The 24,130-nt window shown below is 37.1% G+C and overlaps 1 protein-coding gene across 3 annotated transcripts in view; it reads right to left on the bottom strand.

The window, feature by feature from the left end:
* Window positions 1-6,315: 6,315 nt before the first annotated feature.
* cops2 (COP9 signalosome subunit 2) overlaps window positions 6,316-24,130 on the bottom strand; it is a 36,720-nt gene continuing 18,905 nt past the window's right edge. Inside the window, exons 5-14 of one of the 3 annotated variants that reach the window (XM_060852786.1) lie at window positions 23,988-24,077; window positions 22,744-22,833; window positions 22,556-22,633; window positions 17,913-18,087; window positions 16,203-16,381; window positions 16,068-16,120; window positions 11,337-11,434; window positions 9,690-9,772; window positions 8,859-8,917; window positions 6,316-7,118 (exon numbers count right to left, since the gene is read on the bottom strand). In XM_060852786.1, the coding sequence (XP_060708769.1) occupies window positions 6,974-7,118; window positions 8,859-8,917; window positions 9,690-9,772; window positions 11,337-11,434; window positions 16,068-16,120; window positions 16,203-16,381; window positions 17,913-18,087; window positions 22,556-22,633; window positions 22,744-22,833; window positions 23,988-24,077 (1,050 nt within the window). In that variant the 3' untranslated portion in view covers window positions 6,316-6,973. The remainder of the gene's footprint in view (window positions 7,119-8,858; window positions 8,918-9,689; window positions 9,773-11,336; window positions 11,435-16,067; window positions 16,121-16,202; window positions 16,382-17,912; window positions 18,088-22,555; window positions 22,634-22,743; window positions 22,834-23,987; window positions 24,078-24,130) is intronic. The other 2 variants (XM_060852787.1, XM_060852789.1) reach the window with 2 other exon arrangements.

The raw sequence follows: 24,130 nt of genomic DNA, 5'->3' as shown, positions 1-24,130 counted from the left end.
CAAGCCCAATTTTCCTCTGCTGTTGCTTCTTCAGTTCTCTGCCCAAATGTAGTTAATACTGTCTAACATACAAAAACAAAAATTTCCATCAGGTGTAGGGCTAAGAGACAGATTTGAACCCTGTGTTTTTGACACCAATCTGGATCACATCAGCTACCCTTCCAACCGAAAATCCCCAGGTTTCCGAGTTGTTGTGTACAGTTTTAGATGCACAGTTAGCCAAATAATAGGGGCTCCAATTTATTTTACCACCATGTGACAATGCTGGAATCTCTCTCAGTCTTACTGCTTTCATCGGCTTATGTTGGAAGGTTTTACAAGTTGACATTCCATTCATATGGCCACATTATAAATACCCCCTCACATCCCATTATTTCAAATATCTCTAATTTTGCTTTCTTTAAAACTCCTCTCTAAGTCCTCGTACACTTGAATTTCCTGCTAATCTTGTGGACAGAGGTCCGATCATAAAAATGCATTAATATGAAGAAAGATCAACATAATCAATTGGGGCCTTAGAAAAGCATTGAGCCCAAAATGGAACTGAGAATGAAAGTTTCAAGTCCAACTACCATTCCTGAATTTTAGGCACGTGCATTCTTGGAAACTTCAATTTCTAATAATTATACTGACAAACATACTCTGGTTAAAAGCAGCTTGAATTTAGAGACCAAGTTTCCCCAAAGTTGCTTTAGCAAACAAGCTCATCTGAGGTCATAGCGAGTCATCAGTTTTTCTGTTTAATGTTAAGTTTACTTAGCTGCATAATACTACCATCATGCTGGTATTCTTTTACGTCTAAGGAACATGCAAGTAACCAAGAAAGTAAAATTGTAAAGTACACTGGATATGAAATTAATCACCTACTCTGAAACAGGTTCTTTTCAAAGCAGTAACCCATTTAATATCATGTCCATTTACTTGAATTGAAAAGAAAATGAAACTTTGTAGAACAGGCTGTTATCTTGTCCATTTTGCAACACTGCAGAATATTAACTTCACCTCAGTTGATTCTAAAAATTTGCATGTGGGGTTGGGGTGGTGGCATATGAGGCACAAAACTTTAAATAAGCACAGAGAATGCTGGAGAAACTCAAGTTATTGTGTTGAAAGATAAATGTTCTTGACCTGGTCTTTTCTCACTTCCAGCTGCCACTACCTACATCAAATAATCCTGGGTTAGTTATACATAGGATGGGATCCAGATAAAGCCTTTACCAGAGTATAAACACGAACTCAACATCAAACTTGTGAATATTTAAGTTAAAAATCACAACACCAGGTTATAGTCCAACAGGTTTAATTGGAAGCACACTAGCTTTCGGAGTGACGCTCCTTCATTAGGTGATTGTGGAGGGCTCGATCGTAACAGAATTTATAGCAAAAATTTGCAGTATGATGTAACTGAAATCATACATTGAAAATTTGATTGTTAAGGCTTTCATCTGTTAGAATACAGTGATAGTTTCACTTCTTTCATGTGTAAATCACAAAACCCTTCTTTTTAAAGTCGCATTCTCGGGTTAGCTGTTGACAGTGGTGATAGCTAGACAATATGTTGAAGGTGTTAGCCCCCTGTGTTCTCTGTCTATGACATGATGTTTAGATTGATTCTAATCTAAAAAGTGAGATAACAGTGTTTTACATAAATTCCTGCAGTTTTTGAGCTCAGAGTTCTACATGAATGTATGCAGTTTTTGAGCAACGTACAATGTAACTGTGCAATACAAATTCACCACACAAAATATGTGCGTGCATGTGGGTCTTTGTCTGTCTGTGTGTGCCTGTCTGTCTGGGGTGGGGGTTGTGAGGGTGAGAAAGTGTGTGTGTGTGTGTGTAAGTCTGCGAGGGAACACAAGTTGGGGAACACTTCAGTGGCCCAGGACATTCAGCCTCAGACCTTCGGGTGATCATCCTCCAAGGTGGACTTCGGGACAGGTCGCAGAGGGAAGTGGCTGAACAGAGGCTGATAGCTAAGTTCGGTACCCATGGGGAGGGCCTCAACCGGGACCTTGGGTTCATGTCACATTACAAGTGATCACCATTGCATTACACACACACACACACACACGGACACAGGTACACACAGACGCGCATACAGACACCCACACACACCCTTATAGACACACACACTCCCACGCTCACACATGCACCCCCCTCGCAGACTTAAGACACTCTGCACCCACTACACACACACACACACACACACACACTCACAACCCCCACCCCAGACAGACAGGCACACACAGACAGACAAAGACCCACATGCACACATATATTTTGTGTGGTGAATTTGTACTTGCAGAGTTACATTGCACTTTGCTCAAAAACTGCATACATTCATGTAGAACTCTGAGCTCAAAAACTGCAGGAATTTATGTAAAACACTTATCTCACTTATTAGATTAGAATCAATCTAAACATCAGGTCATAGACAGAGAACACAGGGGGCTAACACCTTCAACATATTGTCTCGCTATCACCATTGTTAACAGCTAACCCGAGAATGCAACTTTAAAAAGAAGGGATTTGTGATTAACACATGAAAGTAGTGAAACTATCACTGTATTCTAACAGATAAAAGGCTTAACAGTTCATCAATTTTTCAATGTATCATTTCAGTTACATCACACTGCAAATGTTTGCTATAAACTCTGTGTTATGATCGAGCCCTCCACAATCACCTGATGAAGGAGCATCGCTCCAAAAGCTAGTGTGCTTCCAATTAAACCTGTTGGACTATAACCTGGTGTTGTGTGATTTTTTAACTTTATACACCACAGTCCAATACCGACATCTCCAAATCATGAATATTTAAGATAGTTTTCTGAACTAAATTGAAACTCAAACTAAGATCATATAGTACGGACCCTTACAACTGGAGAAAATAAGTCCTAAAATTCAGAGATTATGGATATATAAATTTAATTAAAGTATCAATGAAACTTAACAGGCATGAATAGGAGATTGTTACAAATACCATGATGTTTAAAATACTGAAGAAATGTTTTAGGAACTTTCTAATGCAATGCAGGAGACAACTGATGAAATATGATAAAAACCTTTTGTAAAAACATTGCTGGAAGGAGAAATTTAATCAGAATTACTTGAAGTGCAATATTGCTATTTTACTGTTCATATTATTAGATTTTAGCCTTGTGATATTGCAATATCTTAGAAATACTATTACTGAAATAGCAAACACTAACTTATTGAGAAAACTGGAGACATGGACAAGAAAGTTAGAAAACTATTGCAGCAGAAATAGAAGGTTCCTTCTTACCAAGCAGAAAGAGATGCTATTTATTTGTAAGGAGGCCTTGAAATCTTCTGTTTCTGCTTTAGTTCTGTCAGCATCACAGACTAATAACTGTATTCTGTTAACATTTATGATTTACTTCAAATATATGCCCTAGAAATACTACAGCCTTGAACTGAAACGTTCATGTGCTTCATTGATCAAGAAAGAAGTTAGAAACTCAGGTTAATCCTTCCAGCACAGATCTGTGTCTGCAAGGATAGACCATAATCATATCAGTGAAACAAATATATGCACTGATGCAGCAACTTTCAAATTACAAAACAACCAATGCACTTTTCAACTTCACAATAGCCAATTTGTGCACATCAAGCTCTCAAAAACAGCAATGTGATAATGACTAGACGTGTTCTTGTGATATTGATGGAAGGACAAATATTGGCTAGAACACTAGTAATATCTCTCCAGTATTGAATAATGCATTTGATGTAACTATGCAATGTATAGATCTGTAAATTGAGCATAACTAAGGCAAGAGAAATATATTAAAAAGTGGCAGCTCACAATGAATACCTGTATTTGGAATGATCAAATCAGAAAAGGTGCAGGCAAAACTGAATCACGTAATCCATTTGTATGGAGCACGGTGACTCAGTGGTGAGCATTGCTGCCTCACAGCTGCAGAGACTTGAGTTCGATTCCACCCTCAGGAGACTGTGGAGTTTGTACTTTGTCCCCATGTCTGCGCGGGTTTCTTCTGGGTGCTCAGTTTCCTCCCACAGTCCAAAGATGTGCAGATTAGGTGGATTGGCGATGCCAAATTTTCCATTGTGTTGAGGGATGTTCTGGCTAGGTGGATTAGCCATGATAAAATGTAGGGTTACACAGAAACAGTGGGTTTGGATGGGATGCTTTTCAGACAGTCAGTGTGGTCTCAATGGTCCAAATAACCTGCTTCTGCACTGTAGGGATTCTACAATTTATTATTACCATCAATAAAATATTGACGTAATACTGCATGTACTATATTCTTAATAAATCTTTGAACGCTTGACCTCAATTTTCCCAAAAGTAATTCAGGAATAACTATTGTCTCTGAGTGTAACAAGTTGTCATGGACGGAGATTCATTATGCAATACAGCTTGTTCTTTTCATTAATGTTTCTATTGATGAGAAATGCAATTTACTTAAAGACCAAAATAAGCCAAATCCTCATTTGGTGGTGAATTTTAAACTGCTGGTGGTGTATTCCTTCTAAAAGGAATTCTTTGCAGTATTGCCTCAGTATCAGAAGCTATGTGTCATTTTTCCTAGCAAGATTCTCTCAAACATCTTTTACTTTTTTGGATAAATGAAAAAGGACTTGCTGTTGAAACAAAAACTCTAAGTTTCCCAAAAAGGAAGATAATGAAAACCTATATTTTGCTTTGTCACTTCTCTGCACAGAGGACTGTGAAATAATGAGGCTACAGCAAGATAAATATTAGATAATTACATTAAAAAGGCTGGGTTTATGTATCATTCTGGACTAATCATGGCTATTGGTCTGCCAGGTTGTGGAGAAAGATAATCTGCTATAGGTCGTGATGTTTCTCACACAAAATTTATTGATTAAATCATATAGCTGACATAGGAGTGTTGGGAGCTGAAGATGGGATTGAACATTTCAGTCTTTCTTCTGGAATAATCAATTGGTTGGCTGACATTTTCCAAGTATGGAAGCTCTTTAATGCACGCCCGTCACCCTCCTTCAAAGATGACAGATTCTGTAACTTCTGGCTTTGCATTTGCAAGTTCTGTTTATGTGACAACGCTCATCTAAAAATAAACAAAATTCGCAAAATACAAAGTATCTAAACAATTATTGTCGCTTTTTAAAATTAAAGTCGAGGCTTTTGAAACAAATTAAAAATTCAAAGATATTAAATTCAGTTTCTTGTGGTTGAGTCCATATGACATCACTATCCTTTGTGTAAAAAACTGTTACTGAGCTAGAATATAAATACAATGCTAAACATTCAATATAAAATTATAAATTTTAATGTTGCTGAAAAGACTGGAAAAAACTTTCAGCTTGGGCTTTTTTTGTTGCAAACTATAAATTAAAACTTTTAAATACAAAATATAAATGTAGTGAGCTACATCTGAAATGCTTAGATAGATGCAGATCAGTACTCTGCTGTCTTTATAGAAAGTTCACTCTCAAGTATGTTCCGAAATACATTAAGTATAATAAATTCATTAGCAATTTAACTATATCATATATAAATTGTCTAGATTTATAATCATGTACATTTATCTTGTCAAATCATTAGAACAGGAATGCCAATTGCATAAATAAAATTAACAGCAGCATACATCATGCTTAGCACTGTTCAACATAAGTATTAAAACTTCTGCTTTTGAAAAGGACCCCAAATTTTAATTAGGTCAAAGCATGCAATGAAGAGTGAAATATTTAGGAAAAAAGTGAAAACCTCAAATGTCAATTTGAAAAAAGTCATTTTTCATGCTAGACACAACCAAACAACTAATGGGCACATTAAGATTAAAGGAGTTATGCTTTCACCTGATAACACAGGCAACAATGCTAACTAGGAAACAGAAGAATTCAAGTTCCGACCATTACATTCAGGGGTAAAAACATGTTGAGGAGTGGAAGCTTGTGATAACTAGTTTATTCTTCTGATTCATCAGTAATAAGACATATTAAAAAAGCCATACTCAAAATCCAAGATCAAAGTGCTGTATTTTGACTATTCACACAGGCAGCACCCTCAAGAATAATTGCATTTAATAGCTTCAGCCAATTAAAGCTTAGCAAAGATTGAACTTGTTGGCACACAACGCCTACACGTCCCACACTGTAAGAGTACAAACTATCAAATGATATCCTTTCAGTTCTGTGTACTAGGCTAGTTAACATACTACATTGAAACTAGTCAAAAATGTAAACTTAATTTTTTTTGATCAGTCAATTGAATTCCCAACTTGCTTTAATAAACCTTATATTTTAAAGTATGTGGAGAAGATCTACTGGGGCCAAAGACATGGAACGTGTGCATGCTTTTTATTTGAATTGTTGAGAAAGAAAAAAAAACAAATGGAAGCACTCCAAAATTACAGCATTTCCAATTTCTGAGCTGTATTTTATTTTGCTGCTTCAATCCTAATGTGACAGTGTGCCACAGATGAAGGTTCCTGTCTAATGTTTTACTATACTGGAGGTACAGAGAACTCATGGGCCACATAACTTGGAAGTTGACAAAACATTTTGTAGAATGACGCAACCGTGCCAAATCGTACATGAAAGAATGTATCTCCAAAAACTGGTACACATTTCAAATTATTGCAGTTTGGTTTAACATTTCAGATAGATATTTTCTAATGCTAAAATATTTAGATGTCACCAAAGTGAAGAGTCTGTTTTAAAATTTTGACACTAACAGCTCTTGGACTGATTTTTCCCTTACGATGGAGGGCACATTGTGGAGAAACCACAAGTCCTGTAGCAGTTTGGTTTTCTTCAGATTAAAGCTGTGTCTTGGGACAAATGCAGCAACAAAACACAAACCAGTTGATCAAAAAGCACTTCTGCCATAGCTCTGGTAGTCTTCAGGGCCAACCAACAGCAGATCAGCCGTTCTCAGTTTTTAAGGTTTACATCACTGCATTTTTTTCCTTATTGTGTTACTGTAGAAGCCTAAATTGCATCAAGCCAATTTGCTGACAACTGCTTGGTTGAGCGTGTTAAGCTGATTGGTCCATTTATCTAATGCAGTATACCGGGCCCCTCCTCTTTTCTGATGATCCAACTCGAGCAACTGGTTGACTTGATCAATCCGACCATGAATAGTGCTAGAAATTAATAGAAGTGCATTTTTAATAGCTGAATTTGAACACTTTCAAGATTTCTGATTACTTCTTCATGATAACTTTAAAATGCAGCATATTAAAATTCTAAACTAATACATTAAATAGTCAATGGTCACCAGCGAGATATGGATAGTGGGGAATTCAGTAATGGTAATGCTATTGAGGAGTGGCGGATGGAGTTCAATTGGGGTTGAGGTACATTGTTCTTTGAAAGTTGTGTCACAGATAGACAGGGTGGTTAAAAAGGCACTTAGCATGCTTGTCTTTATTGCTCAGACCATTGACTATTGGAGTTGGGATGTCAAGTTCAGGTTGTACAGAATGTTGGTGAGGCCACTTTTGGAGTACTGTGTAGAGTTCTGGTTGCCCTGCTATAGGAAGGATATTATTAAATTGGAGAAGGAAAAAAGAATTACCAGAATGTTGCTGGGGCTGGAGGATTTGAATTACAAGGATAGATTAGATTAGATTCCCTACAGCGCAGAAACAGGCCCTTTGGCCCAACCAGTCCACACCTACCCTCCGAAGCGTAACCCATCCAGACCCATTTCCCTCTGACTAATGCACCTAACACTATGGGCAATTTATCATGGCCAAGTCACCTGATCTGCACATCTTTGGACTGTGGGAGGAAACTGGAGCACCCGGAGGAAACCCACGCAGACATGAGGAGCATGTGCAAACTCCACACAGACAGTCACCCAAGGCTGGAATTGAACCTGGGACGCTGGTGCTGTGAGGTAGCATTGACCCTGCTGTCCATAGGCCGGGACTTCTTTCTCTGGAGAATAGGAAGTTATGGGGTGACATTATAGGGTTTATAAAATGAGCACATAGATAAGGTGAATAGTAAAGCGTGTTTTGCCTAGGGTAGGGGCCATAATTTTAAGGTGAGAGGTGAAAGATTTAAAAAGGACATGAGGGGCAACCTTTTCACAGAGTGTGGTTTGCATGTGGAATGAACTGCCAGAGGAAGTGGTAGATGCAGGTACAGTTACAACATTTAAAAGACATTTGGACAGGTACATGAATAGAAAAGATTTACAGGGATATGGGCCAAGCACAGGCAAGTGGGATTAGTTCAGTTTGGGAAACGTGGTCAGCATGGATGAGTTGGACCAAAGAGTCTAATACTGTACTGTATGACTCTATAAATATGCAAAAACTGTGGTAATTTCTGGGATAATCAATATGTGTAAAGAAAGGGTTGTGAAATTAAAAACAGAGAATCATTATCATGCTTTTGTTGTAACTGATAACTTATAGAAATATTCTGTAACATCTTAGGAAAACTTCAAGAAAATATATAATTACTTGAATGCCAGTTGTGGCTCAGTTTGCCTTTGAATTTCAAAGTTCCCGAGTCCAAATCCCACTCCAGGACTTGAGCACAAAGAATTATCAAGGCTGACACTCAAACACTGCAATGTCAGATACGGTATCCTTCAGATAAGACATTAAACCAAGGCCCTAAGTGTCTACTTAGTTACCGTGAGAGATTCCAAGGAAACATTTTGAAGAACAGCAGTGAAGTTAACCCTCAATTAGAATCTCACAAAAATGCTAATCTGGCCATTATCACATTGCTGTTTGTGAGAGTTTGTTGAGCCTTAGCATAGATGGGCTGCTTTGTTTCCTACATTATAACAATAACTACACTTGCAACCACGGTGAGAAGCACTATACCAATGCAAATCTTTCTTTTTAAGAAACAGTACTTACTTGTCCAGTATGCATTGCACCAACAAGCTCTCTACATCAGCTACATCTATGTTCAACTCCTAGAGGTTAAAACAAAAGAGTAATAAATGGGAATAAGAACAATAGAAAGTGTAAAATGCTGACAATGAAAATAAACTGGATGTCACTTAAAGATGGAATGTTTAATTTCTGATTAATCGAGGTTTGAGTCATATGTGAGTAATCAGAAATGCAAAAATATTGCAGAGTAAGTTCAAAGTGCCACTACTGGGGGTGAAGAATAAGTGAAAAGTATCAAGAGTCAAACAGAGAAATGAAATGGAGTAAATATGTGGGTAGACTCCAATTTAACTCATTTATCCTATTATTAACTTCATGGTCTTCCTTTCAGCTAGCATGCAAACATTCTCCAACATTGTCCCCCAAAGCTGCTCCATGATTAGAGCAAGTTTATCATATTACTTTTCACTGCTACCATTAATGTTATTTCACAATCAGCAAGCACCTAAGTTGGGAGGGTGATCTTTCTGGCCCCTTCTCCAGCATTCAATTTTCCAGTCTAATGATCAATCATTCAGTATTTACACTCCATAGCAAATACAAAATTGGATATCACACGTCTAGTCTCCACACAAATATTCTGAATTCAGTTAACATATTTTAAATTGATCGGTGGAAAAAATATATTGGTCTAATAGAAGTGTATAACTCAGTTCTCTGTTGTCAGAGATAACTAGTTCCAAGTTTGAATCATTACGACTGAATGCTAAAGCAGAAGGTATTAACTTATTATTTTTCCAAAGGAACATTGAATTCAAGTGAACAAGCATCAACAGAAACATGCAAGCTCACCTTTGAGATAAATGGTATATGTATCCTCGTGTAAGGCTTTATTAATTTTATCAGGACTTGTGTTCTGATGTTCCTCAATAACTCTTTAAAAACAAAAAGAGACCCTACTATCATCACAAGTTTTAATTGTTGAAAAGAATATACAAGCACATATTTGGGCAACACAACTTCACAACTAATGGAATCTAAACTCATGGACATTTGCTTTTGAAGCTCATGTTCCAGTGCACAATTTTAAAATTTACTACAGTATGCAAAGTAGTAGTGCTTTATCATATACCATAGTCTCCAAATGCATATTATTTAATGTAGAATAATGTTATCAACTTCTTAGCATATATTCTTAGCATAGGGAAATTCTTAGCATATATATGATTTTAAAACAAAAGGGAAGATTTGGATTTTACATAGCAGCTGGACAAATGGATGAAAGCAACAGTTCAAAGTGGGGCATGTGCAGTGCAACAAGGAACCAAAATAGTGTGCATCTATTAAAATTGATGCCTTATAATACACGGATCATAAAAAAACAATTAACCTTTCTCGCTGTAAGAGATAAAACGTAAATGCTAGAAATAAAAATAGGAAGTGCTGGTACATTAACTGATTGGATAAAACAAATAGGGAAAGACTGCTCTCCCCTCAAAACAGCAAGAACAAGAGGGCACAAATTTAAAACGATCTGCAATATAAGCAAAGTGAGGAAAAACTCAAGTAGTAGTTAGGCATCGCCTGGAAGTGTGATGGGGGCAGGTTCAATTGAGGCATTCAAAACTATATTGGATGATTATTTGGGTAAAAATTATGCACGAATATTTGGGAAAAAAGCATGAGATTGGTACTAGGCAATGATGCTCATTTAATGAGCCAGCATAGGTATGATGGGCTGAAAGACCTCTTCTGTGTTGTAACACTTCTATGAATTGGAAACTAGTTCAGCTGCCACAGAACAAACTTCAATTTTCTACAGTAGTCATCAATGGCATCTATATAAGACTTACACAAGAAATAGTGTGTGTGGAGAAGGGGTATTCTAATACAATATCTACTGTCCTTGCAAAACTGGAGCCATGAATGTGATCAAATAAAGATGGAAAACACCTTTGCAGACGTGTACCTGTTATCAATACCTAGAATGGGATCTAATCACTTAAAACTGCTCAAAACTTCAAAAACCCATAAAAACTCCAATTTCAAGGTACACAGATTTAAGCAAAGCTGAAGCGGTTTTCTCATAGGTCACCAGATCTTTCAGGATCAGATTTACCATTGTTGGGTTTTGCTTTTCTCTGCCAAAATCTCTCATTGCTCATTTTCTAAGGCAAGATAACTCCAGTCTGAATTACCACAGCTTTAGGTCCTTGTGTAAGGTACTCCAAAAGTATGTGCAAGGATCACTTTGCCCCCAGTACTGAAACCACCTATTCAGCTGCCAACGTAAATGCTAGAAATAAAAATAGGAAGTGCTGGTACATTAACTGATTGGATAAAGCCAACAAATGCAAACACCTGCATGCTTCATTTAAATGATGCAGTGCCACAGTAGATATTGCAGCACAAACATTTTAAAAAGTCATACTCAAAGACAAGCATTTCACAGTATGGATATGTGAAATATGTATATAGAAACAATTTGCTTAACAATACCTTCTATGTGCTCCCTTATGAAGGGGTCATCCATGATGTTACTGTGATTGGTTTTCAGAATCTTCTCAAATTCAGTGATGTCATTATTTTGATAGGCACTGAAAAAAAGTACTTTAACTTGAATTTTCCCTCTTCAGAACTTAGAAGTAGATCTTTTATCCTCCCAGTCTGTAGTATTAATACAGTATAGCCCAATTATAATGTTTGTCCTGGAATAATTTCATGAACAAGACCATTTTCCCTAAATCAAATGCGTTAAATAATATTTCATCTATTATAGTGGTTTTAGGATGTTATCTGCTCACTTAAATTATGTGAAAAATATATAAATTAACCAGAAGTTGCCAATCTCTTGAATGACTTTGCTCAATTTTGCCGACAGAGAATGTCTAACTTCTAGACTTGAAAGTCCTTACATGATGATTGAACCTAAAATTTACTCACGCAAATTATTTAGCTAGTTGATCAAAGACAGATGGTAACATTTGTTAATATAAAGATTCAGAATTATACTCATTACACAGAGATTAGAAATAATTGCTTAGTAGAACAAAACCTAAATATTCCTAATAAGAGACATGAAATCAAAACATTTAGTCTTGCACTCATCATGACTGGGATACAAAGGATCAAGCCAAGGGAAGTAACTTACCCAGCATGACAACACGACACTAATTCATTGGTCCAAGACTGGCATTAAGATGCAGCAACAATGGTTAAGTTTTATTTCTTGCATACCAGTCCTAATCGATGCAAATGAAAAGCTTTGACTTGATGTCTCTTTTTAGCAATGTCTGCAGTGGCTTGAGTGAACAATTAAGACAGTCAAATCAGGTCACAGGGATCAGCCATCACAAGTGCCTTACGCTGCAAAGTGACGCACTCAAGCAAAAACCGTCCAGTTACCTTGACTTCTAAATGATCAGAATTTAATTATTTTCTTGTGCTCATTAACAGGACCAGTCAAGTAAATTCATCAAAGGCAAATTAATTATTTGGTAAATATCCCAATCTCAATTAAGGCTTTTAAGCTCATTTAAAAGACCATATCTGCTTTTAGTTTTATGTAAAAAGTCAGCCATAGTTCAATAAACTGAAACAGATGTAACTATACCATTCACAATGTCAGATTTATTGAATTATAGTTTTAAACAAAATCATTCCAACCGTTTACAAGATATATTAATGATTTGGAGGAAGGAAGCAAATTTACTGTAGCCAAATATGCACATGACAAAAACTTAGGTGGAAAGACAGGTTGAGAGAGGGATACATTCAGTTTAAAGAGAGATGTTTATAGGTTAGATAGATGGACAAGAAGTTTGCAAATTGAGTATAAAGTGAGAAAATATGAAGTTGTTCATTTAGAAAGGGAGAACAAAACAACAGAATATTATCTAAATGGAGAAAAACTGCAGAAAGCAGAAAGGGACTTGGGGCTACTTATACACGAAATGCAAAATACCAGCATGCAAGTAATCAGGAAAGCTAATGGAACGTTGGCCCTTATTTTGAGGGATTGGAGTATAATAGCTGACAAGTCTTACTGTAACTGTAGTAGGTGCTGGTGAGACCACATCTGGAGTACTATGTGCAATTTTGGTCCCCTCATTTCAGAAAAAATATTATTAAATTTGAATCAGTTCAAAGATGGTTCATTGAGATGATCCCCAGTAAGCAGGGATTGTCTTAGGAGTAAAGGTTTACTCGTGGAAATTTAGAAAAATGAGGTGATCGGATTGAAAAATGTAAGATTATTTACCTGTCAAGCTCCTCGAGAGAGTCATACAGCCCAGAAACAGACCTTTCGGTCCAACTTGACAATGCTGACCAAGTTTCCCAAACTAAACACGGTGGCACAGTGGTTAGCACTGCTGTCTCACAGCGCCTGAGACCCGGGTTCAATTCCCGACTCAGGCGACTGACTGTGTGGAGTTTGCACGTTCTCCCCGTGTCTGCGTGGGTTTCCTCCGGGTGCTCCGGTTTCCTCCCACAGTCCAAAGATGTGCGGGTCAGGTGAATTGGCCATGCTAAATTGCCCGTAGTGTTGGGTAAGGGGTAAATGTAGGGGTATGAGTGGGTTGCGGGTCGGTGTGGACTTGTTGGGCCGAAGGGCCTGTTTCCACTCTGTAAGTAATCTAATCTAATCTAAACTACTTCTGCTTGCCTGCGTTTTGGCCCATATTCTGTAAATCTTCCCTATTCATGTATGTGTGCAAACTAATTTTAAATGTTGCAACTATACTGGCATCTACCAATTCCTCTAGGAGAAAATGAGGACTGCAGATGCTGGAGATCAGAACTGAAAATGGGCTCATACTCGAAACATCGAATCTCCCGTTCCTTGGATGCTGCCTGACCTGCTGCGCTTTTCCAGCAACACATTTTCAGCTATACCAATTCCTCTGGCAGATTACTCCACATACGAACCACCCTCTGTGAAAAGGTTGCCCTCAGGTACCTTTAGAAGCTTTCTCCCCTCACTTTAAAATTATGGCCCATAGTTTTGAATTGCCCCAACTTATGGAAAAAACTTTTTGCTATTCACCTCATCTATGCGCTTCATGATTTTATAGACCTCTAAAAGGTCACCCCTTTGCCTCCTATGCTTTCGTGAAAGAAGTCTCAGCCTATTCAGCCTCGCTATGTAACTCAAATCCTCCAGTCCTGGCAACATCCTGGTCAATACTTTTTGAACCTTCTCCAATTTAATAAAATCCTTCCTCTAGCAGGGTGACCAATACTGCACACAGTATTCCAAAAGCGGCCTCACCAATGTCCTATACAATCTCAACATGACCTCCCAACTCCTCTATTCAATGGTCTGAGCAATGAAGGCAAGCATGCTAAATTCCTTCTTAACTACAGTCTACCTGTGACACAGCTTTGAGCAAACTATGCACCTGAATCCTCCAGATCTCTGTTCGACAACACTACAGAGAGCCCTACCATTAACTGTCCAAGCCCTGCCTTTTGTTTTACCAAAAGCAATACCTCAATTTATCCAAATTGAACTCCATCTGCTACTTCTCAGCCCATTAGCCCAACTGATTAAGATTGCCTTGTAATCTTAGACAACTTTCTTCACTGTTGATTAAACCACCAATTTTGGTGTTGTTTGCAAATACACTAACCATGCCTCCTAAATTCTCATCCAAATTGTTGATATAAATGGCAAACAAAAGTGAACCCAGCACCTGTCCCCGCAGAGCACTGCTGGTCACAGGCCTCCGGTCCAAAAAAACAACCCTCCACAACCACCCTGTCTTCTACCTTTCAGCCAATTTTGTATCCAGTTGGTAAGCTCACCCTGAATTCCTTGTGATTTAGTACTAATGCTGAGAGGAGGCACAGCAGGCTCGAGGGCCAAACAGCCTATTCCTTTTCCCATTTCTAATGATCTTATTACATTTAGTAGAGAATGTAAATATTTCTGCTGCAACAACAATTTCTGGATTGAAACCTTTCTAATGAAAATTAATCTTAAATTCCTACTTGAGGTGAAGTGCTCCAGATCACATTTTGCCCAAACAGAAATCTAATTGCAGGCATTAGGTTACACATTTTGGTAATCAGGTTTGCTATTCTGTTTTTCAAGTTATCAATAAATGGTCACTTTTACATAGTTTACAATCAACAATCTAGAGAATATCTGGTGTATTAGAATTGCACATTTTTCAACTTTTTAGAAATTGGACAAACTAACTGCCTTGACTCATTCCAGTTACTTTGTTTCTACATGAGATCAAATATTTTCTGAACAACTCTTGCAGAATGCAACAGACGAATCTCAAGATAATTAGTAATGAATGTGAAACAGAGTAGTTGAGTAAAATACTGTCAAAATTTCAAATATTATTTTATTGTTGCAATTCTATTAATTCAGTTCATTGAGGTTAAGGAGATATGGATTAAAACTACTAAATATTAATTTACGAATGCCAGGACATTTATCTTGAAGCAGGGAATTTATAATAGAGCATGTAATCAATTGAGAAACAAACAGATGCTATGAGTGGGAGATTATATTGAGATTTTTCTCAGTAGATCCACCAACATCAGTTAAAATAGCTTTCTTTAAGCATAACTATTCATTCTATCTTATGAATAGATGTTTCTCCAAGATATTCTCTCAGGCACAAGTTTATTCGTGCATTTTCAAGCTCAATAGACTTCACATAATTGCAACAATTTTTGTTTCACCTAACTTAGATAGATTCCCTACAGTGTGGAAACAGGCCCTTCGGCCCAACAAGTCCACACCGACCCTCTGAAGAGTAACCCACCCAGACCCATTTCCCTCAGATTAATGAACCTAACACAATGGTAATTTAGCATGGGAAGAAACCGGAGTACCTGGAGAAAACCCACGCAGACACGGGGAGAGTGTGCAAACTCTACACAGACAGTAGCACAAGGCTGGAATCGAACCTGGGACCCCGCTGGTGTGAGGCAGCAGTGCTAACCACTGAGCCACCGTGCCACCCCACCCATGAAATCTTCAATGACAGGCTTGGATAGCAATAATTTCCTCTAACTTGTGGTTTCCAATATAATAGCATTAAGATGCATTAACTTAATTATTACTCTAATTGGGAATACTCCCACAAATTAAGAAAAAAACATGTAAACCATAAATTAGGCTCTTCTTGCAAAATGATTTAATTTGTGATTGCAATTTACACACAGGGAAAAAAAAGCTATAACTTACACTCCCCTAAAGAGACTTACCTTACTAAATTTGTCATTGCAAGAATCTCTGGATCATTCTTGTATGGTTTGGCCTAAAAAGAATAGAATTAGTAAGCACTGCAACAATATGCTAAAAAGATTGAAAAAAATTAGAATTTAATTGTGCAATTTTACCTCCTGAGAGTCAAAAGGATTAATGCCTGACTTCATCAACATATTAGCCAAAACCAAATATTTCAGGCAAGTGGTACGTCTAGGGCTTCCTGATTCATCATAATTCTTGAACGCCTCAAAGAAATCAGTATGTGCCTTTTCAAATTCTCCTTCTCTTAAGTGCATCTTACCACCACATTCTGCAACAAATCAGATACAATTTTAATGCCACCATGAAAATTTTAATTGTGGTTTCCAGGGCTGTATTTAAATTCAGGCCTTACAAGTGAAAATCAACAGTATTTAGAAGGCCCATCTAATTTCAACAGTTATAACTCTGAAAACGTACGCTCTTGATGTATTGCTCACTTTGTTGGATTTATGTAAGCCACATAACTTTATAATGTTGAGAAAGAGATGGATTCCAAGTTGGACCTTTCTTTTCAGGATGTGATCTGAATTTTCATACTACATCAGCATCTACCAAAGTCAGTGCCTCTGTTGCCACCTACTGGATATTGCACTTTGTTGCAGGGACAATGACATACACGTCCTTTCAGTACAAATCCCAACAATTCACTTTCAACAAAACCTGTGATACACAATTAGATGCTGGAAAATCTGCAGTGCTCCACTTAAGTTAAAAAGTGAGCATTACAAGAGCAGCATAATTCCAGTAAGGAACAGAACTTAAACTGATCATTCACATATACTGAAAGCTGTTGGTTTTAGATTGCGTTGGTAGAATCGTTTGGAGCAGAATCTACACACTCTTAATTGGGACGTTGCCGTCTATTAATAACAAAGTTAAAGACCTCTGTCCACGAAGGTGCTGGAAATAAAATCAGTGATCTCAAAAAGGAAATTGGATGGACATTACAAGAAAATTAGCCTGCAGAGTTACAGGGATCAAGTTGATTGGGCTAATAGGATTTCTCTCTCAGCATGGAATTGATAGAGCCAATGGCTTACTGTGTCACAGATGACTCTACAACATTCGTGCAGAATGTCAGAAGTACGAAAATACGTATTGCTGTTTTGACCACCATCTAGTAATGGCTTTCATGAAATAACGAATCACTCTGATGACCTCAGGGTATTTGGCCTATGTAGCTTCTAAGGTAATATGGAAGCGCTGGGCTTTAAGAGGAACAAACCAAGTTGTGAGCTAGGCATCACAACCATATTTTAGTTTGTGACTAACATATTGTGGGAGATCAAATTTTTTTAGAAATATATAAAACATTTGAAAGCAGCCATCGGAGTTTGGAGAAAGCACAAAAAAATTTCAACCAAAGAAATATCTGAAAAAGTAAATGCCCTCAAGTCTGAAAATTTCCCTGAGTATTTAATTTTTCAGGGACTTTAGGTTTTGTTTTTCTACAGAAATTAGATATAATGCCTTTAAAAATGATGAACAAATCATTCACTTTAGCATCTGCAACAGAGCACAAATACCTTATAAGTACCTGATTTTCCTTGAAGTGCACAAGAGATCTGCAAATAAAATCTGGCTAAAAATCAAAATGTCTTTCAAAAAATCTAGATGTATTATCAGTTAAATGATTTATTAGTATGTTTTGTAAGCATTTTTTTGTGCAGCATTTCACTAAAGAGCAAAAGAAAACAAACTCCATGTGCATAATTACAGGAAATAGCAAATTAACATGTTCAGTATTTGAACAAAATACCACAAATTAATGTCAATAATTTTATTATTTCAATTCTCACCTCTAATAACTCCCATGATAAGTGGATGAGGGATGGCAGATTTAATGTGTAAAGACTGCTCATACAGTGCTTTTAATTTCTTGTTGTTCTTTTGTGCAGTATACATCTGGATCTCAAGGGCATAAATTTCTAATAGTTGCGTTCCTTTCTTCAAATCATCCTCACCATCATCAGTCTATAAAATATGAAAAACAAACCTTGGAAAATACATAGGAATTTATTGTATTGAATTAATCAAAAGCAAGGTTGGAAAAATAGGTTGGCAACCTTACAACTAAACAGGCTTTGTTAATAATCTGCATAAATGTTCATTTTTATTTATTAGTTATTTGAAGATCTCCTCTGGCACTTTTATCTAAATTACAAGGTAAGTGTTTTTGAGGAGGAGTAAAAGGCTATTACACTTAACTGGAAGATATGCATAAAATAGATTATGGTTTTAAAGGGTAAAATATGCAATTCTGATAGAATAAATATATTTTGGTTCATACAAGGGCAAATTGAAAATCTGCTAATAGAAAATTAGCCAATGAATGCAAAGTACAGAATTGCTTTGAATTGCAATTAGGTAGCAAACGTACAAAATTATAAGTACTGTGAGGATGAGTGTTTTACTGTTAATGTTGTTGGGAAGGGAGATTGGATTGTGGGAAGAACAGAGAAGTGTTGGCATATGAATGTTGGCATAATAATGTGCAGTTTTATATGATGGCTAGATTTTAACTCCAGTTCAAAAGTGCAGGTCGGGCAGTGTTGGTTATAGTGTGTTAAGTTTTACAGATTCTTAAACAGCTTGATAAATAAATCCTAAACACAGAAAAAGAACATTATAGTATGGGTGAATGAGTGAGCGGGTGAAGTGAGGGGCAAAACATCAAAGTGCGGAAGCAGGCACATGCCAAGCTAACAGGTACACTGGCATGTGTGGGAAGTGGCGCAGGTGCACAGCAGGAAAGGTAATACACTGAGCATGCAACAGAGAAAGCCGACAGGAAAGACGGTAAGAGAAAGAGGGAATAAGGAGGAACAGATTTGACCATACCATTATAGTGTGTAGTTTTAGGCATCAAGTTATAGAATGGGAATTAAACACTTATGGATTTTCACTCTGATATAATTCAGATGAACTCATACTGTACAGTCTCTAAGTATCAGGTGAAACATGCAACTATTTTGATTGCGTTAGAGCCAGCAAAGATTTAACTTAAGTTCAATCAAATTAAGCTTTGATTAGTTAAATACAGAAAGATCATTTCCTGTGAATGGGGAGTTGCTGCCGACGGAGAATGGCTGAGTGATTTTTGTTTTTAAACATGGAAAAACCCTGATGACAATTCAATACACCCTTCAGAATCTGATTCAGGTATAAATCAATGTAGCTTTTAAGGTAAAATTGGATACATAACTGAAGGAGAGATAGATAAATATCAGGGGTAGAGGTTAAGGCTGTAGGATTAATTTTAGTTTGTTTTAGGTGATGGGTATCCTTCTACACTATACACCACAGTCAAAAGGAATATAGTGGCAACAAGTCTCTTGTAATTCAGGACCAGTTGTGCACTTTGATGTTGACCTATCTTAAATACAACTTTGTACTTTACCTATAGCTGAAATATTGCAAACTTAAGTGATGAAACACATTACAACACAGTCAAATATTATACACCTCACAGATTGCATAAGATACAATGTCGCACAGATATGTTTCCAATACTATTTATGTCATTTCAAAAAAAAATCCGCTCAAGGTACAATTAAGTTTTCAAGGTGCCGAACTGTCTGTTTTGACTTTTACTTCACAGTCTGACATTTGTGGGTTGGTGCCCTATTCTGGATCTTTGCATACACAATAATATAGCTTGACTGCTGTGACATTTCAGAAGACACTAAAATCAAAACTGTCAAATTTGCAGATTGACATTTGCAATTAACTTATATATTGCTATAATATTAATTGTTAGGCAGGTGAATAATTTTTAAAATCAGAAATTCCACACATGAAAGGAGAAGATGATATTTAAGCTTAAAATTTGTACATAAAAACAGCAATTCTCACAGAAAAACAGAACCAAAATTAGCGGTAAAAAATTCTCGAGGGCATCTGACTCATTATTGCACATACATTTTTGCCTATAACCATGAAGGGGTTCATACCTGAGATTCTCAATTTGGCTAGCTCCCAGTAGGTGTATTTATTAGCCTACAAGAAGTCACCTGAAGTCGGTGTTGTATCACTTAGTGGCCAGTGATGATTTAACATTTACACAGAACATAGAAATTAGGAATAAGCAATTCAGTCCACTCCGCCATTTAATATGGCTGATCTTATACCAGTCTCTACTCCACTTTCCTGCCTGTTCCTGATTCCCTTTATCCTGCTCTTCATCAGAAACATATATCTTCTTTTCTTGAATCTGTTGATTGATTCTGCTTCCACCACACTCTGTGGCAGTGAGTTCCAGAGATTTACAACCCTCAACGTATTAGTTTTTTCTCATCTGAGTATTGAGCCAACCTCCTTTTACTCTATATCTATGCCCTCTTGTTCAAGACTGTCCCACATCCACTTTATCAATCCCTTTAATACACCTCAATCAGATCCCCCCCATAATCTTCTGAACTTCAGCAAGTAAAAGCCCAATCTATTCAATCACTCCTCATATGACACCCTTTCATTCCTCAAATCAAACTTGTGAACCTCCTCGGAACTGCCTCCAGTGCCGCTATACCCTTCCTCAAGTAAGGAGACCAGAGTTAGGCACAATATTCTAGATGTGATCTCACCAACAACTTGTATGATTGTAACAACACTTTTTTACTTTTATAATCTAATTCTTTTGCAATAAATGCCTTCATTAGAGTCGGTTCTGCTATAACATGTTCCTTCAACGCAGGTTGGCTTTAACACAATTGAAGAATTTAGACCATTATTTGTAGAATGTGAACTTGCCTTAGCTGCATTGGCTATAATGCGATTCCAGCTCCGTTAGTTTAAATGGCATGGCTATTGTGTGATTTTCTTCTAATGCAAGATCCCACGAGAACCGAACTATCGTGTTATATAAGAACGGACTGTATATGCTGCACCTGCACCCACTTTATGCAATCAATACAAAAAGAGACCCAATTCCCTCTCCACTGATGCACTTTGAACCTGACTCATATTTAAATATGAATTTGCTCTTTTTCCAGCCAGTTTCTGGCCCATTCTTCGAGCCAAACAATATACATCTGTAAACTCTTTATCCCATAATCACTGCCTGTTTTCTCACTTATTTTAGTATCATCCGTGAATGTTACTACTGCTTGCAGATCATTTACATAGATTGTAAATAGTTGAGGTCCGAGAACTGAACCCTGTGGCACCCCACTTGTTAAAGTTCACCATCCACAGAAGGAGCCATTCACACTGACCCTCTGCTTTCTGTCAGTCAGTCAATCCTCTACCTAATCCATTACTCTACCCTTAACCCCCTCCTCCCCCCAAGATCTAACCTTCTGGATTAGTCTTTTATGTAGCACCTTGTCAAATACCTTCTGGAAGTCCAGATGTACAACTTTCACTGGATGCTCATTGTCTATCATGCCGGTTACATCCTCAAAAGAACTTCAGAAGTTTATCAAGCACAACTTGCCCTTCATGAAACTGTGCTTACACTGGTGAATTGAGCTTTATTTTTCCAAGTGTTCAGTTATCTCCACCTTTATGATTGATTCCAGCAATTTCCCTACTAACGAGGTCAAACTAACGGGTCAACAGCTTCCAAATTTTTGCCTATCTTCTTCTTAAAACAAAGGGGTCACATTTGCATGTTCGAATCCACTGGTACCTTTCCAGAATTCAGGGAATTTTGCAAAATCATAACTAATCCATCCACCATCTTTGTTGCCACCTCCTTCAATGCCCTCGGGTGCAGGCCATTAGGCCCTGGGCATTTATCTGCCTTTAATTCCCATTAGTTTACTTGATACTTTTTCTCTAGTTATAGTAATTTCACCAAGCTCCTCTGTATTAACTGCACTTTTTGGGAAGAAATTATCTTCCACAATGGAACAGACAAAATACTGGTTTAGTGCCATGCCTTTGCCAGTTTTGAGTTTTCCATCATTACCTCACCATTTCCTTTCTCGAAAGAGCCAACATATACTACCATTATTCTCTTCCTTTTATATATTTTTGAAGTTTTTGGCATCACTGCTCATGTTTTCTTTTGTAGTTCATTTTAGCTTTTTAGATTTCATTTTAGTAACATTTTACTGATGTTTAAAGTTCTCCCAGATTGCCACTAACTTTTTGCTTGTTAAGCCCTGGATGATTTTTCACTTATTACAATTTCCTCTTCCTCTCAGGAATATACTTTAATTGAGAGGTATTTAGTTTCTCCTTAAACATTTGCCACTGTTCTTAAACTGTCCTGCCCTTATTTTTGCCCAGTCCACATGGGCCAACTCATTCGTTAGGCTTATATAATTATCTTTGCCAAACGCTAAAATGCTTGTATGTGACTCGGTCTTCACTCTTCCAATCTGAATTTCAAATTTCTGTAAATGTACCACGTCAAAAAACTACTGTTATGAAAAAAAAACAACACTTTATTCAGATCTTTACTATTCCTTGGATTTTGCGAGGGAAGTCCGACTACCTGACATGATTGGTGGAGCTGGCGTAATATTTTCTGTAGTTTCCCAAATTCTTCTCTCTCCAAATACAGCTTGCCAAGCTGAAAACAAATAATATCTTTGTTAATTGAATATCACAGTTGCTTTGCTCAGAGTATTAAATTGATTAGGGTTTAAAGATTTTTAACTATAACAAAAATAATGTAAGTACCTTCGTGTTTGTCTTAAACCATAATCGATCATTCTTTGCATCTTTCAAAGCTTCAAGTGTAGTTTCATAAAATTCTTGCAACAAATCCATCTGCGAGTAAAGCAAAGTTTTAATAAAGCTACATTCCACCTCCAGAAATTGATAAGGGTTATTGTTTATTTAGCTTGGACCATAATCCTAATTAAAAGTGGAAAAGATCAGATTTGATTCACAAGCTGAAAAGCTATAAGCATGGACTAAATGCTAAAATCAGAATGATTACAGCACAGAAGGAGGCCATTTGGCCCCCTGTGCCTACATTGGGTCTGTAAAACTGATTGTTATGAAGTATATGAGAGTAAAATGAGAAAAGGCCATTTTTTCCTTTTAAACACATTTAAACCTGTACACTGGTGTTGCAACTAGCACTCATTGTTGTTATGATCAGATTCTGTCAGTCATTCATAAAATCATATAATCTATCACCCCATGCGCAAGGTGCAATTTTACACCAGGTACCAGACTTCAGTAATGGGTCTATTCATTGTTAGTCCTAAGTTTCCTTAACAAAACATCTTACTCTCAATGACAGCTCATTGCTCCTATTAGAAGAATTTGCTCTCATTTGGAAAGGGTGCTAAAATGAATATTATTGTCTAATTTAGAGGAAAATTTAGTTTTAATAGATAACAGCTTTTGTAGGAGTTGTAAAGCCTTGTTAAGAATATTCAGTTCTTGAGGTATTTTCTGAGGATCCAAAGTTTTCTTTAACATTGCACCATGAGAAAATGATAGGTCACACTAGAGGCAGAAAACTAGTACAGTTACATTTCAATCGATTTATTGCATCCCTATCAGTAAACAGCTTACATTTTTCTCATGGAAGTTTCCCTTGTGTATACGTGTATGCTTTATTGATGGTGGTAAAAAGTTTGAGAACTTCCTTTTCACATTATCACTATAGCACAACAGGTTTAACTGTCTTGAACAACTAGGAGACCTACACCAACACACAAAACGTGGGAATTATCATGGCATAAAGGTCTAGAAACTGCAAAACAGTTCAAATGTGCTTGCTCACTTGTTATTCCCACAATTTCCATGTCTGCACCTATACACACCTGGAGGGCAAACTAATGAAGATTAACATAGCTCAGATTTACTTAATCCCTCCACCATGGACAAGAAAAAGTGAACAGCAAGCAATGATGTAAGATTTTGGACCATATCTTTGTCTCCTGACATTACGCAAATCTTTTTCTGACCTTGGATTCAGCTTCCCCTCCAAAGCAAGCTTTCAGGTCCGTTTCTGCGATTCCCCCGTTGCTACCCTGCCTCTTCATCGACTTCTGCTGCTTGAACAAGGTAGATGCAACAGGTTCCGGAGAGGGCAGGTAAGGGAGGAAAA

Source organism: Hemiscyllium ocellatum, chromosome 39 (genome assembly GCF_020745735.1).
Source record: "Hemiscyllium ocellatum isolate sHemOce1 chromosome 39, sHemOce1.pat.X.cur, whole genome shotgun sequence".
NCBI lineage: Eukaryota > Metazoa > Chordata > Chondrichthyes > Orectolobiformes > Hemiscylliidae > Hemiscyllium > Hemiscyllium ocellatum.
The sequence above is the reverse complement of the archived record's forward strand: the minus strand, read 5'-3'. Positions and strand labels throughout refer to the sequence as shown.